The 13592-nt window shown below is 51.7% G+C and overlaps 1 protein-coding gene across 1 annotated transcript; it reads right to left on the minus strand.

The window, feature by feature from the left end:
• Positions 1 to 373: 373 nt before the first annotated feature.
• On the minus strand, positions 374 to 13581 carry PSMD3 (proteasome 26S subunit, non-ATPase 3). Its single transcript, XM_086357821.1, has 12 exons — positions 13198 to 13581; positions 11127 to 11317; positions 9192 to 9329; positions 7827 to 7963; positions 6746 to 6936; positions 6481 to 6584; positions 2983 to 3097; positions 2761 to 2880; positions 2320 to 2423; positions 1927 to 2082; positions 946 to 996; positions 374 to 822 (listed from the first exon to the last, which is right to left on the minus strand). The coding sequence occupies exons 1-12, from the start codon at positions 13415 to 13417 to the stop codon at positions 745 to 747; spliced, it is 1605 nt and encodes a 534-aa protein (XP_086213947.1). The 5' UTR covers positions 13418 to 13581; the 3' UTR covers positions 374 to 744.
• Positions 13582 to 13592: the final 11 nt, after the last annotated feature.

Here is a 13592-nt window from a genome sequence, read left to right on the forward strand (position 1 = left end):
CTCCTCACTGAATCTCATCTGAGGGCCAGACTCTCACATTTTGTTTGATCCATTGGAAGCCTAGATTCCTAATTTTAGAGCCAGGAGGTCACTGAGTATAATCATTTATTTGACAGATCTGGCAAAGGGGCCTGAGAGGTTTAGAGAGTTGCCCAATTATTTGAGAGCCAGTTAGATGTGAAAGTGTAAACCCAGGCCCTTCTGACCCCAGATCAGAGTCTCTTCACCCAGCCCCCTGGCCGCCTCCTCATCTACAGCAGCATCAGGTCCTCATATCATGCCTGGGGCTGGCACTCCCAGGTCAGGAGAAAAATCTGGGCCTGTTAACACTGTACCTGTGAGGGCAAAATACAGTAACTGATACACAAGGAGCTTTGGAGAAATTTTTATTGTTTAAAAATCATAATTGAGGCTTCAAAAAACATACAACCTAACACATGTCCCAGTTCTGGTGCCCCACTCCCTGGAGGAGAGCGCTCCCCCATCGTGCTGCCCACACCACTAGCCAGGACCCTGCCCTGGGAGGCTGCCCGCCCGCCCGCCTGCCCCCGTGTGCTAAGTCACCGGCTGAGGAGGGGCCCTGGGATGAGGTGGGGTGACCGGCTCCCTGCACCCCTCACCCCCTGCACATAGCAGTCTGTGTGCCCCATGTCGGAAGAGGAGCCAGTTCCCTGGGCAGGGGACCCCCGTGGGGTAAAGACAGAGCCAGTCCCCACTCACCCCACCCCTCCCCAGCCCCCCAGCTCAAGGGAAGCTGTCATCGTCGTCTTCTGCCATCTCCTTGGCAAACTCCAAGTCCTGCTGTTCCCGCTCTCGCCGCTCCTGGGGAAGAGGGCAGGGGGGCGGGGGCTGAGGACCAGCCGGGGGCTCGTGGTCTGCACCCAGCCCGACCCACCCAGGCTTTCCAGAAACTTCCCCTTCCACCCAAAGCAGAAAGCAGCTTACCTCTGCAGACTCCAAGTCCTTGTTGTAGGATTTGGGAGGAAACCTCATGGCCTGAAGCACAATGGAGAGAGAAGTGAATGAAGAGGAGGCGGGCACCTGGGTGCCAGGCAATGTACCAGACAGGTGACACTCCCCAGTTTAGTTTGCTGGGGGAGCTAGGCATGGTGACTAACGACCTGTGACACCACGTGATAAACACTAAAAAAGAAAATCCAGAGGGATAGACGACCGACCCTCCCAGTCAGGCAGGGAGGCGAACTGGCAGTGAGAAGGAGGAAGAACAGATGGCCTACGGGAGTGGAAGGAAGGGCATTCTAGGCAGAGCCATTCAAGGTGTGAGAGGTTAGGCTGGAGCTCAGTGGGGCCAGCTGGGAGAAGGGGGGGAGGGGCTGACGGGAGCGGTCCTGGGGAGTGAGGCTAGAGACACAGGGGGCCAGTCACAAAGGGCCTTTCATGCACAGCATTGGCCTGATTTCAGACAAAGTGATATCCCTGGTCTCCTGGCGGGAGAGACCAGGAAAAACGGTGCCCGACAGTACCAGCACCTGACCCACAGGGGCTTAGGAGCCTTTTGCGGACCAAGATGGTGATCCTACCCTTTACACAATTCAGACTGCTAAGTGCCCCAAGACAGTGATTTCATCCAATCTCTACAACTCTGTGAAGCAGGCAGGGCAGGTAACACCTCACTATCAATCTCGCAGATGGAGACATAGAGACTCAGAGAAGGTAAATGACTCAAATTTGGCACCAAATCCAGAACCGTGCACTCTAAACCCCAGTCTGATCCTTCCTGGCAACCAGGCCCTTTAAGTCCACAGAGGCATTGTGGTCCCACAAGCCAAGTCCTTTGCCCCTCCTGGCCCCCCAGTGTTTTAGAGACTGGGAGCTGGGCCCCAAACCAAGCCAGTCTTCTCTAGGAGCCTGCGGGTGTGGCAGCGTGCTGCTGCCCGGCTGGCTCTGCAGCTCAGGGCCCCTCACCTTGACAGACATGTTGTGAATATCCAGGCAGAAGGAGATGCGCTGGTGGAAGGCTAACTGGGGCTCACGGGTGGAATAGATGTCAATCATCTCCTTGGACTGGACGTAGCCCTTCTCGTGGTTGATGCTGGCCTCAATGACGCCATCTCGAATGGCCTGCAGGCCCCAAAGGGAGGAGAAGTCACCAGAAAGTCCATCTTCTAAGTCTGAGAACGTCCCATCTCATCTCTTTGTCCTCCCTGATCTCTCCTACATCCATCTGTGCACACACAGACACTCCCTCTGGCAGCTTCCTGGCTTCAATGTAAGCTGGGCATGCCACTGCTTTAGCTGTCAACCCCCTCCCGCCTCGTGCCCGAAACACCCCATCTGTGGCCCCCGAACCAGGCCCACCTTGGCGACAATGAACTCTGCATCCTCTGGGCTATCAAGCTGCAGCTTCTGGGCGATGTCCGCCAAGGAGATGCGGGAATAGGAGAGGCTGATCATGCGCACACCTGGGAGGAGGGCCGCGGGGAGGAGAGGCTGGGCACAGACCCTTCACCCGCCCAGGCAGCCACAGCGCTGTCCCAGCCCCAGAGAAGCCGAGTCCCAGTCCTGCTTCCAGGGCTCCCTCAGACCCTGATCCACACTTGTCTTTTTTTTTTTTAAGTGATCAGGTTACCTTTTCTTTTTTCTAGTTTGGCTGCACTGGGTCTTCGTTACAGCGCAAGGGCTTCTCACTGTGGTGTGTGGGCTTAGCTGCCCCGCAGCACATGGGACCTTTGTTCCCTGACCAGGAACTGAACCCGCGTCCCCTACCCTGGAAGGTAGATTCTGAAGCCCGACCCACACCTGTCTTGATGACGTTGTGCCGCAGTCGGATGATGAGGGTATAGGTCCCATCTGCTTGGAACTTCTCCCCAAACTGATCCAGGACCTGGTTGAACTTGGCTAGGTTTCCTGTCCTGACAGCTGCGGTGGGGAGAGGAGTGGGTCAGATGCTGCCCGTGGCACACACACCAGAGGGGACACAGTGCCAGGGGGCAGCACGCCCTGGGAGGGGACCAGCCTTACCCTGGGTCAGAAGGAAGTAGGGCATGAGTGAGCGCTTGAGGGATGGTTGACGGAACTGCAGCCGGTCTGGGATCTCCCCCAGCAGCAACTCCACCACAATCAGAAGCTTGTGCACCTGGAAGGCAGAGGGCAGGGAGCCCCACAGGGTGGGAGGAGAGAACCAAGGGGGCTTCAACTCAGCCAGACACACTGGACAAGAAGGGACAGCGGCACTGGACTGGGCCCACGGAGAGGGGAAAACCCTCAAGCTGTGCTGCATGTGGAACCGAAGCTCTGCCTTGGGGTCTGACCCTTTGACTACAGCGGGCCCGCAGCTTCATTTCACTTGGCCAGTCAGTGCACAAGGCTCCAAAACGGCACACCAAATTACAGGCTGGACGGGCAGGCTCTATGGCTCAGAACCCGCGAGGAGGCAGGCCCAGAGGCCTCGGCGATGGGTGCAAGTCAGCCTAAGGTGCTGGCTACGGAGGTGAACCTCATGTAAACTATCATCTGGGTAGAGGAAGAAGCACAGGAAAGGGCCTGCAGAGCCCTGGTGAATGAGCTGGGTATGAGGGACAGGGTTGCCTGGGAAACTGGGCCCCTCCTCCTGATGCAGCACCCTGCAAGGGAGACTGGGAGGAGGGGACAACTTCCCCCACAAGCAGGAGGGACAGGAGCACAGAGAGCTAAACCGTGGGCAAGCCAAAGCGTCACAAAGGAGACCAGGGTTTAAAAACGGGGTGGGTGATGGTGCCCACACCTGGGCAAGGAGGGTCCTGCCTTCCGGGGTGGTCCCTGCGCTCACCACTACCCTGTCCCTCTGCGTACTCCATGAGTGAGGGGAAAGCCATGGTGATGGCAGAAATTAACATGAGCTCTGAGGATTCTTTTAAGCAATGGCAGACCGGTACTTTTTTGGCCACAACTTACAGCACGCAGGATCTTAATTCCCTGACCATGGACAGAACCTGTGCCCCCTGCACTGGGAGCACGGAGTCTTAACCACTGGATCATGAGAGAAGTCCCAAGCCTTGAGGATTCTGATGAAGCAGAAAAAGGAGGGAGAATGCCTCAGCTAAGGGGACAGGTTGGAGAAGAGGCCAGTGTACTTGAGGGGGTGGGAGGGCTGTCAGGTGAGATGCCTGGGGCACGACTCGGGACGCCCAGTTCTGAGTGCCAGGCTGAGTTCTGAGCTCGGAGACAGAATGCCAGTCTTTACTTGCTAGCTAGAAACGTCGAGTCTCTGGATTCCTCCTCCCTAGAACGGTGTAATAACAGTACTACCACCTGAACTACCTGATCCACAAGACCCACAGTACTTTACTGGGTAGGAAATGGGAAAAATGTGAGCTTCCTGGACCAGGCAGACCGGCCAGGACCTCCACTGAGTCAGGCAGGGGAAGTTGGGCCGGCGGAGGGGAGGATGGTGACCGGCAGTGTTGGTGGCTCGAACAAGGGCACGGGCAACATCAGAGAGGAGATGACTACCAAAGCCGTCAGGGAAATCAACAGACGACTCGGTGATGGGGAAGGTGGGGACAAGCCCAAGATGACCCAAGGCTTCTATGCAGATCAGGAGAGCAAGAAGGACCGTAAAGGGCACACAAGCGGGTCTGGACAAGGTGAGTGTGAGGAGTCAGCAAGTACCTTAATGGAGATGTTTGTTGAGAAGTGGAATTTGCAGGTCTGGGTTCGTGAGAGGGCTCAAAACTTGTATTATGAGCTGAACTGTGAACCCCAGATTTTTATGGTGAAACCCTAACCCCTGACTACCCCAGATTGTGACTGGATTTGGAGCTAGAATCTTTAAAGAGATTTATGAAGGGAATATGAAGTCATGTGAGTGGGTCCTAATCCAATTATGACTGGGGTCCTTACAAAAAGAATTAGAGATACAGATATGCACAGAAGGAAGACCATTTGGAGACAGCAGAAGATGGACAACTCCAAGCAAAAGAGAAGCCCCCAGAACAACTCAGCCACACTAACATCCTGAATTTGGACTTCTCACCTCCAGAAATAGAACAAAATAAATTTCTGCTGCTTAAGCCAGCCAGTCTTGCTACAGCAACCAGGCAGATTAAGACAGATTAATGGACTCTGGTGACGCATTGTGGAGGTGAGAGCTAAGCTGTGAAAGCAAATGAGATCCCCCAAGGCGAGAACGTGGTTACGGACGGCACACCTACCTGCTCTGCTTTAGATGCCACGTTAAAGTCCGTGTCTGTCTCTACCCATTCTCACGCTCCCCGTTTTTACTTAAAGCCGGCTCTCCACTGGGGCTCTCTAGCCCATCCCTCCTACCTCTCCCCAGGCCTTGGCTCGTCACCTATCTGCTTCAGCCTCTCTGGGTGGGAAGTTCCCCCACCTCTGCTTCTTCACCTCTCGAGCAGCCCTTCCACCTCTTTCCTGGCCCCTTCACCAACAGTCCATGGGCAAGACCTCACTCCAGCTCCCTCTGCTCCTTCTTGCAACCTGGGTCTACCACAGAAAACTCGAAACCTTATCCATCCACAGCTAAATCTGGTTTGAAAACACTGCTTTACCCCATGACACCTCTCCCTGGTGTGCGACACAGCCTGTATGTCAATTACATGCATTTTTACTGATTTTTAGAAGGTTTAGTGTGTGTCCTACATTGTAAGCAATCTCACATCCTGCAATGTACCTTATGTGTCTGAAAAACCACCCCTTTCTATGAAAATTCAACCCATCTTTCAAAAACCAGATCAAATATAACTGTTTAAAGATTTCTTTATTTTACCACAACTGAATTCACCTTTCTCTGAACTGCTGAAACGAAACAAACCAGAGCTCCTACCACACTGAGCTCGTCGGTGTACATGCTCATCCTGCTCTCTTTCAAGGGCTAGGAGGTGTCTGTGTGTGTGTGGGAGCAGTCATCTGTGGCTGGGAAAGCTGGGTCCTAATTCTGGCTGCTAGGCTCTGTGATTTTACACAGCCTTCAAGCCATTCTGCTTCAAGTGTTCTGCATCCATCTCTCTGAGTGCAAATACCATTTCTAATCCTTCTTTTCTATCCCTCACAGTGCCCAGTATCAAGGTCAGCACTCAAGAAATATACTTGGGGACTGACAGCTCTGACATGGCCAAGGTTTACCTCCACCTGAGTCGGCCACCTTAAGGAGGGCCCCGGGTTCCCTGGCCACAGACACCACTGCTCCCAAAGGGACACCTGAGGGACTAGATAAAGAGTCCAGAGCTTATCAACACAAACAAGACCCTTGCGTGAAAAGACTACAGGATCTTCTGGGGAGTCAGGAATATTCTAAACCCACCTACCAGGGAGAAGACTGGGGATATACAGTGCCAGAGGTGCAGGCAGTGTCTGCCTAAGGTGCCCTGAACAACGTTATGTGGAAACAGACACATGATGCCACCTTTAGGGCACAAAGACAAAGTAAGGATGCCTTCCTGGCTCCTCAGATGGGGAAACAGCACTAACGTGGTATCAGATGAGTAAGGGGGTCAAAGGGGAGAGAGAGCTGCTGCTCACCGTCTGTTTGAAGCCGACCGCTGTGTGCTGAGGGGCCTTCCGAAGGGCGTTGGTCATTGTTCTTCGGGCCTCTGAGTACTCCAGCTGGATGGCTTTGATGCGCCCTGGGTGTGAGAAGAGGAGAGTTGATCAAGACAAGAGCATTATCCAAACCTTGGTCCCCCACAAACCAGAGCACCTCTTAGGCATCACGGGTACCACATTCTTAGCAAATTTGTGCCGAGTGAGCCTGAGACACCTCCCGGCTGGCGCGGGCCCTGCTCACCTGTGTAGTAGAGGTACCTTGCCCACTCGTTGTTGTTGGCCTGCTCGGGGAACACGGACTTGGACACCAACTTCTCGGCCTGGTCGTACAGGCTGTAGTGCAGGTAGTTCCGCAGCAGGAGGTTCAGCAGCGTGGCCTGCCCGTCCGTGTCGTGCCGCAGGGTGGCGGTCCGGAGCCGAGCGTGCAAGAAGCTGCAAGAAGGAGAGAAATGAGGTCAAGGCCTCAAATAACAACTCTGAATAGTCAACTAGTAGAGCACCGGGCGCACAGAGGATGGAGCTCTGCTTAGAGAACCTGCACTCAGAAGGGGGAGACAGACAACTCTCATGATGAATAAGCGTACTGTGAGGATGACAAAGGGTGGGGGTGGGGGGTGACGCAGAAATCAGGGTAAGTGCGACAGGGGCGAGCAGGACAGGAGGGAGTTGTGCTTTCAACAGCCCGGTCAGGGCAGGACTCACTGAGAAGGCTAGAGTTAAGCACAGGCTTGAAGGACACAGGGAGGAGGGCAATCTCGGGCGAGAGAGCTGTGCGCCCGGGGAAGAGCGAGGCGTCGGGGAGTGGGGGCCCAGACCCTAGGAGGCCTCAAAAGCTTTCATCAGGAGGGCTCTGGCTTTTCCCCAAGGGGAATGGGGAGCCACCACGGGTTCCAGGCAGAGGAGTGAAAGGCTTTCTAGCCTGTCCTTGTACTTTTTAAAAACAACCTTTTATTTACTTTACACTGGAGCACAACCAATTAACAACGCTGTGGTAGTTTCAGGCGCAAAACAAAGGGCCTCGGCCACACCACCCTCGTACCTCGGACCCGCTGAAGAGTCTACCATCCTCGTACCTCGGACCCGCTGAACAGTCCTCCCCGACGTGCGGTGAGAGGAGGAACCTGGGGGACAGGACTTAGCGGGCCAGTGGTCATCTCTGTCTCAGCCTCTCGAGCCCTCCCCCAGCTCAGGGCGTATTAACGGTCACCCCTACTTCCTGCTGGGCCCTTGACATCCCCCAGGCCCCAGCCCTCTGCAAGTCCACAGCTCTGACCGTGTCGCTGACCCCGAGGGCCACAAGCGAGACCCTTGGCCACTGGTACCTGCGCACCACATCCAGCTTATCCAGGAACTCATAGACCCGGGCGTGATAATAGTAACACTTGGCAGCCACAAGGTCCAAGGCCCGGCGGTTCTGAGTGCTGATCTTCTGCATCAGATCATCAGAAATCTTCTGTGCCTGGGGAGGCAGCCAAAAGAGAGTCAAGCGGCAGTGCTTCAAAATTTAAACACGGAGATACCACATGGCCAGCAAGTCCCCTCCTAGGCAGAGGTCCAAGAGAACTGGAAACATATGTTCACAGGAAAGCTTGCACACCAATGTTTGTATCAGCATTTTTCACAATAACCAGTAAGGGGAACTGGCCCAAGTGCTTATCATCTAATCAATGGTTAAACAAAATGTGGTATATCCATGTGATGAAATATTACTCCTCCATAAAAAGGAACAGAGTACAGATACACGCTACACCGTGGATAAACCTAGAAAACACTAAGCTACCGAAAGAAGTCAGACACAAAAGGCACATAGTATCCATGGGACACAAAGTATCAAGAGATTACTGGGCTGGGGGGAGGGGAGAACAAGGTGTGATTACTAACAGGTAAGGTGTTTTTCTTTGTGGGGGGCCGTGAGGGTTGGTGGGGTAGTGATTAAGCTTGTCTGGAATTAGACAGGAGGGCAGTTGTACAACCTTGTGAATATACAAAAAAACCCAATCAAGTGGGTGAATTATAGCTAAAGAGCAACCAATCAAACAAAAACCAACCAGTGGCAAAGCGAGGAAAAAATAAAACAGCAGACTGAGGCCTAAGACCTGTCACCTCCTGGGTGTGCCCCTGGGAGAGAAGCTGAGCCTGCCAGGGCAGCTGCCTCAGCTGGAGGCCGTGCTGGAAGAGTCGTATCCACAATGGAGCCTTTCAGATCCACAGTAAGAGCTGCCATTTATTAACACGTCGGGAATGCTGACTTTCTGCAGGTCACAAAAATACTTTGTGCCAAGTATTTTTTAAATGTATTATTTTTTTAATACTAATGATAAACTTGTGAGAATGGCAGTTCGTCTTATTTTACACACAGCTGGGAGAAATCAATTTGCCTAAGGTACAAATGGGATTTGACGCCAGGTCTTTCTGCCTCCAAATCTACTCTTTCCAAAGCATCCACTATCCGGGGACTGTGCCACAGAGAGGTACAGAGTGACCATGGCAGGCCTTTCCCAGGGCCGGAGCAGGAGTTGAGGGGTCTTCCTCAGATGTGGGGCTGGGCGCATTCTCACGTTGGGGAAGAGTCTGGGGGGCAGTGAATGACCCAATGATGATCTATTTCTTCACAAGAGGCCATCTCCCCCACTGACCCCATGCACACTGCCTGGGGCGTGTTAGTCACACGCTCTGGTCTTGGATACCTCTTTGTAGCGCTTGCTGTTCATCAGGAAGATGACCATGAGAAGCTGGAGGTAGGCTTCCACTTCAGGCAGGAGGGGAGCCGACGCAGCTTTTCCTGTTCGGGGACGGAACTGTAAATCGGCTTCTGTGTCCATGGGCTAGGAGAGGACGTGAGTTATCGTGGAAGAGCTCAGTCAGATCAATCAACCAGGAATTTCTTAGGCACTCACTATTATTTCAAGAGATTTACTAAGTGCCCACTGTGTGCCAAGATTTTTCTGGGTGCTGGGGATACAAAAATACTGAAGGGAGTCAAAAAGGCTGGCGATAAAATCAATACAGAAAAGGGCTGCAGAAGTATAACATCCTTACAGAATAGAATGGGGACAGAAAGGACAATGTAAGGACCCCTCAGAGAGCCTACAACCTAACTAGAGGTTAAACCACCATACTTGGAACCACTGCAAATTCTGTTTAATAAAGTGATATAATTCTAGAGATGAGATCACGAATAATGAGACCGGGAGTGCCCTGGTGGTCTAGTGGCTGGGATTCTTGGTTTCGCTGCTGTGGCCTGGGTTTACTGCCTGGTCGGGGAATTGAGTTACGCAAGCTGTGTGGCTTGGCCAAAAAAGAATAAGGAGACAAAAAAAATTTTTTTTGGTGGTAATAAAGAAATTTGGGGGGAAATTGACACATATATAGTATTTATTTTCAGATCTAGTCACTAAAACTGGAATAATGTGTAACAGATCAAAAAACAATCGTGGTGGGAGACTTCAGAGATGTACAGGTTAAAAAATATTCCAGGCAGGGCTGGGGGAGAGTGCTTTTCCCCCTTCCCAGACAGTAAAGTCTTACTGTCCACTCTGGGGATTTCCTGAGTTTTTCATCTATGAAACAGATTGTAAGCATATAGAGTTTTAGGGAGATGAAGGTAGCTGAAGGGCCAATGAAGTTTAAGAAGGGGCAGGACTTGAACTGTACCATGGATGATAAGAGAAGTTATACAGTCAGCAAGGAAAAGGAGAGGTTTCTCCTGGCACGGAGACAACTACCACCAGCAAGCTAACGTCATCGACGTGCACTCTGTGCCGCACACGGTTCTAAGAGCCTCCCTGTCCTCAGCAACTGCCCCACAACGTGCCCCCGAGCTGTTCATCACATACATCAAATCAAGTCTCCCACCACGATTGTTTTTTGATCTGTTACACATTATTCCAGTTTTAATGACTAGATCTGAAAATACTATATATATGTCAATTTCCCCCCAAATTTCTTTATTACCACCAAAAAAAATTTTTTTTCTCATTATTCTTTTTTGGCCAAGCCACACAACTTGCGTAACTCAATTCCCTGACCAGGCATTAAACCCAGGCCACAGCAGTGAAACCTAGAATCCCCCTAGAGCACAGGGAAGTTAGGTTCAACACCAAATGGTAAAGCTGGGGTTAAAAACTCAACCTTCCCCCAAATCTGGGCTCTTAACCACTGTTCTCTTTTGGGTGGGGCCACACTGCAGGGCATGTGGAATCTCAGTCCCCTGTCCAAGGATCCAACTACAACCCCTGCTGTGGAAGCGAGGAGTCTTAACCACTGGGCCACAGGGAAGTCCCTTAACCACTGTTCTCTACATCCTCCATGGTGAAGCTTCAGAGGCAAAGAGATGGTAGAACCTTCTCCTAGGCCCTGTGTTGGGAGTGGTGGGAAATGAATGTAGTTGGAAGGGTCCTGATTCTCAGATCCTTTTCCTGACTCAGAATACTGACCCTACTGGGCAGAAGGATGGTCCCCCTGTTAGAGGGCAGATGAGGGGGCTGCTTTGCTTCGTGTCTCTGCTGTGGCAGGTAATAAGACAGGTCTCCAGGATGGCACACAGCTACCCAGGGTGGAATGTGTGTCCCTGTGTGTCTCAAGCCAAGCCCACACTCCTGCGCTGGCCTGACTCCACTCACCTCTTCCAGGAAGGGTAGCAAGAAGTCTCGAGTGGCATTGTTGGAAGTGAAGAAGCCGTGCACGGCCTTGTACAGAACGTAGTGGTTGAGGCGGCGGGACGTAGAAGGCAGCATCCGTAGGGCCCGCAGCACAAACCGAGGCTCCTTGCCCGACACTGCCTTCTCCAGCTGTTTCACATGCTCCTTGATGTCTGTGGAGGACCAGGGGAGGAAAAACATGAACTGCAACTCCTCCTACCCCTCCACCACTCCAGCCAAGCAGTCTTAGGAAGCCGCTTACAAATGTCAGGATGTGGCCAGTCCCCTCTTTTACTCTAACAGGACTGAGTAATACTTATGGATGCCATATGCTAATTTTAAGACAAAAGCAAGAGACACAGAAAAATAAAGCTGGGTTGGAGAAGAAGTAGAGGGTGACATAAAAAGGAAAAAAACAAAACAAAACAATGAAAAACAAAAACACGTGGGGATTTAGCAGATCTTCAAATAGGAAAACACTTTCCAAATGCAAACAATAGGAGAAATCACGCACATACACACACAAAAGACTTAAAGAACTTCATAGAAAAAGAAACAAACAAAATCCTTCTAATAACTGTAGCAAAAGAAAAATATCTGCAACAAATGTGGCCAGAGATGCATATTCAATAAAGAGCTTGTATAAAGGATTAAATACAAATGAGTATGAATGGTCAATATGAAAGAGGAATGACAAAGAGACACGAAAAATGTTTCAGCAGTATTCAAATAACCACAAATGAAAATATTTTTCAATAGCCATTCTAACAGTATTTGAAAAATGATAACATACAGAGTACAGGGGTGACCAGGACATTTCTGTTTGCATAATGTAAATCAGTACAGTTTTCCTGGACATATCTACCAAAGACCTTACCAATATTTACCCTCTCAACTCAGGGATCTATACTGAATAAGTAATTATAGAAATAGATCAAATACGTGGGCAGAGATGATGGCTGCAAAGCTATTTATAATGGAGGAAAATGGAAACAAATGTCCAGAAATAAGGGAGCACCATCAATTGGTAGCTTCTCAGTTTCCCTTGTATTCATATTCCTTTGTATTAGAATAGGAGCTGATGCAGTCAACACTATCACATCCTCAAACCACCACCTAGGAGCATAACTTTGCTTATTTCAATGTTTTTGAGCTAGTATCTCATGCAGTTATGCAGAGAGAAAATCCAATAAATAGTCCTCTCCTACTTGACCGACAAGTGGGCAATAGCACCAGGGTCACAGTGGGGAGTCTTCACTCTACCCACTCCAAATATGGACAGGATGCTCTAAGTTGGAAAAGTGAAATATAAACTTGGAGAAACAAGAGGAGGTGGAAACTGAGAACAGGCACCAAGGAGAAGAGAAATGGGGGAATTGGTATATAGTTTAGGTGGGAGGTGAGTATCAGGAACTCAAACAAATAACAACTAAAAAGTTCAAAGTGTATCATGTGTTTAAACTCTTTAGAAACAGAGCAGGAGTAAGGGTTTGAAGGGAGGGAAAAACGAGATAGGATCGTTTGGGCAGTTCAATTAGAGCAACGAGGAAGCAAGATACTAAGCAGAAAGGGCTCTCTTAGCGGAGTTTGCTAAAGGTAGTGAAGACAACAGCAATCATTCTTAAAACACAGGGGTCAGTATTCTGTGTTATCCTTATCCCCCTTCAAAGATAAATACAGACACTGGTTTTTGTAGAGATGAGTCATGCATTGGGGTCACTAGAATCAGTCTGATGAGATATAAGTGGAATAATAAGGTAAGAGAAGAGAACTTAGAAGAGGGAGTCTAAGGGCCCGGTGAGACCTAGTTCTAGATGCAATTCCCCGTGGAGGGAGGGTGTGTGAGAAGGGAGGAGGCCAGAGTCTAGAGAGACTGTTCTGTTATCCGGGCCACGGTCGGGAGTGTCAGGGTAGCGGCAGCAGGCACTGGGGGTGATCCCAAGGAACCCCCAAGTCACGGTGGTGGAGGCTACGCTGGGGTCCCAAGGAGAGGCTACACCATCGGGTGCTGTCATCCGTGATCAGGGCACGTCCCCGGCCCAAGCTCTCTTACCCTCCAAGGTGACGGTGTCCAGCTCTCGCTGGGAGTGCTCAGCCGCCGCAGCCGCCGTCTTGCCAGCGGTCTCCCCGGTTGATCCGCCACCCGCCGCCGCCTCCTCTTTCATCTCCACATCCTGGGGGGCCGGGGGCGGCGGTGGTTCTTGTTCCCCTCCGCCGGGCGGCGGCTTCGCCTTGTCCGCGCCGCGGCGCCGCGCCGAGCCCTCCTGCTTCATGGCGCCCGGGGTCGCGGCCTAGTCCGGGGACCGAGGCCGGGGCCTCGCGTAAACCCTCGCACCGGAGACCAGGAACCGAGCCGGGCCTGCACACGAGCGCGGGCTCGCGTCGGGCCGCACGATGACGGAGCAGCTGCAAACCCCTTCCCGGCGCTGGGCCTTCTGGGAAACGACA

Source organism: Bos grunniens, chromosome 19, assembly GCF_055505025.1.
Source record: "Bos grunniens cultivar Pamir isolate PY7600 chromosome 19, Bosgru_T2T1.0, whole genome shotgun sequence".
Classification (NCBI taxonomy): domain Eukaryota; kingdom Metazoa; phylum Chordata; class Mammalia; order Artiodactyla; family Bovidae; genus Bos; species Bos grunniens.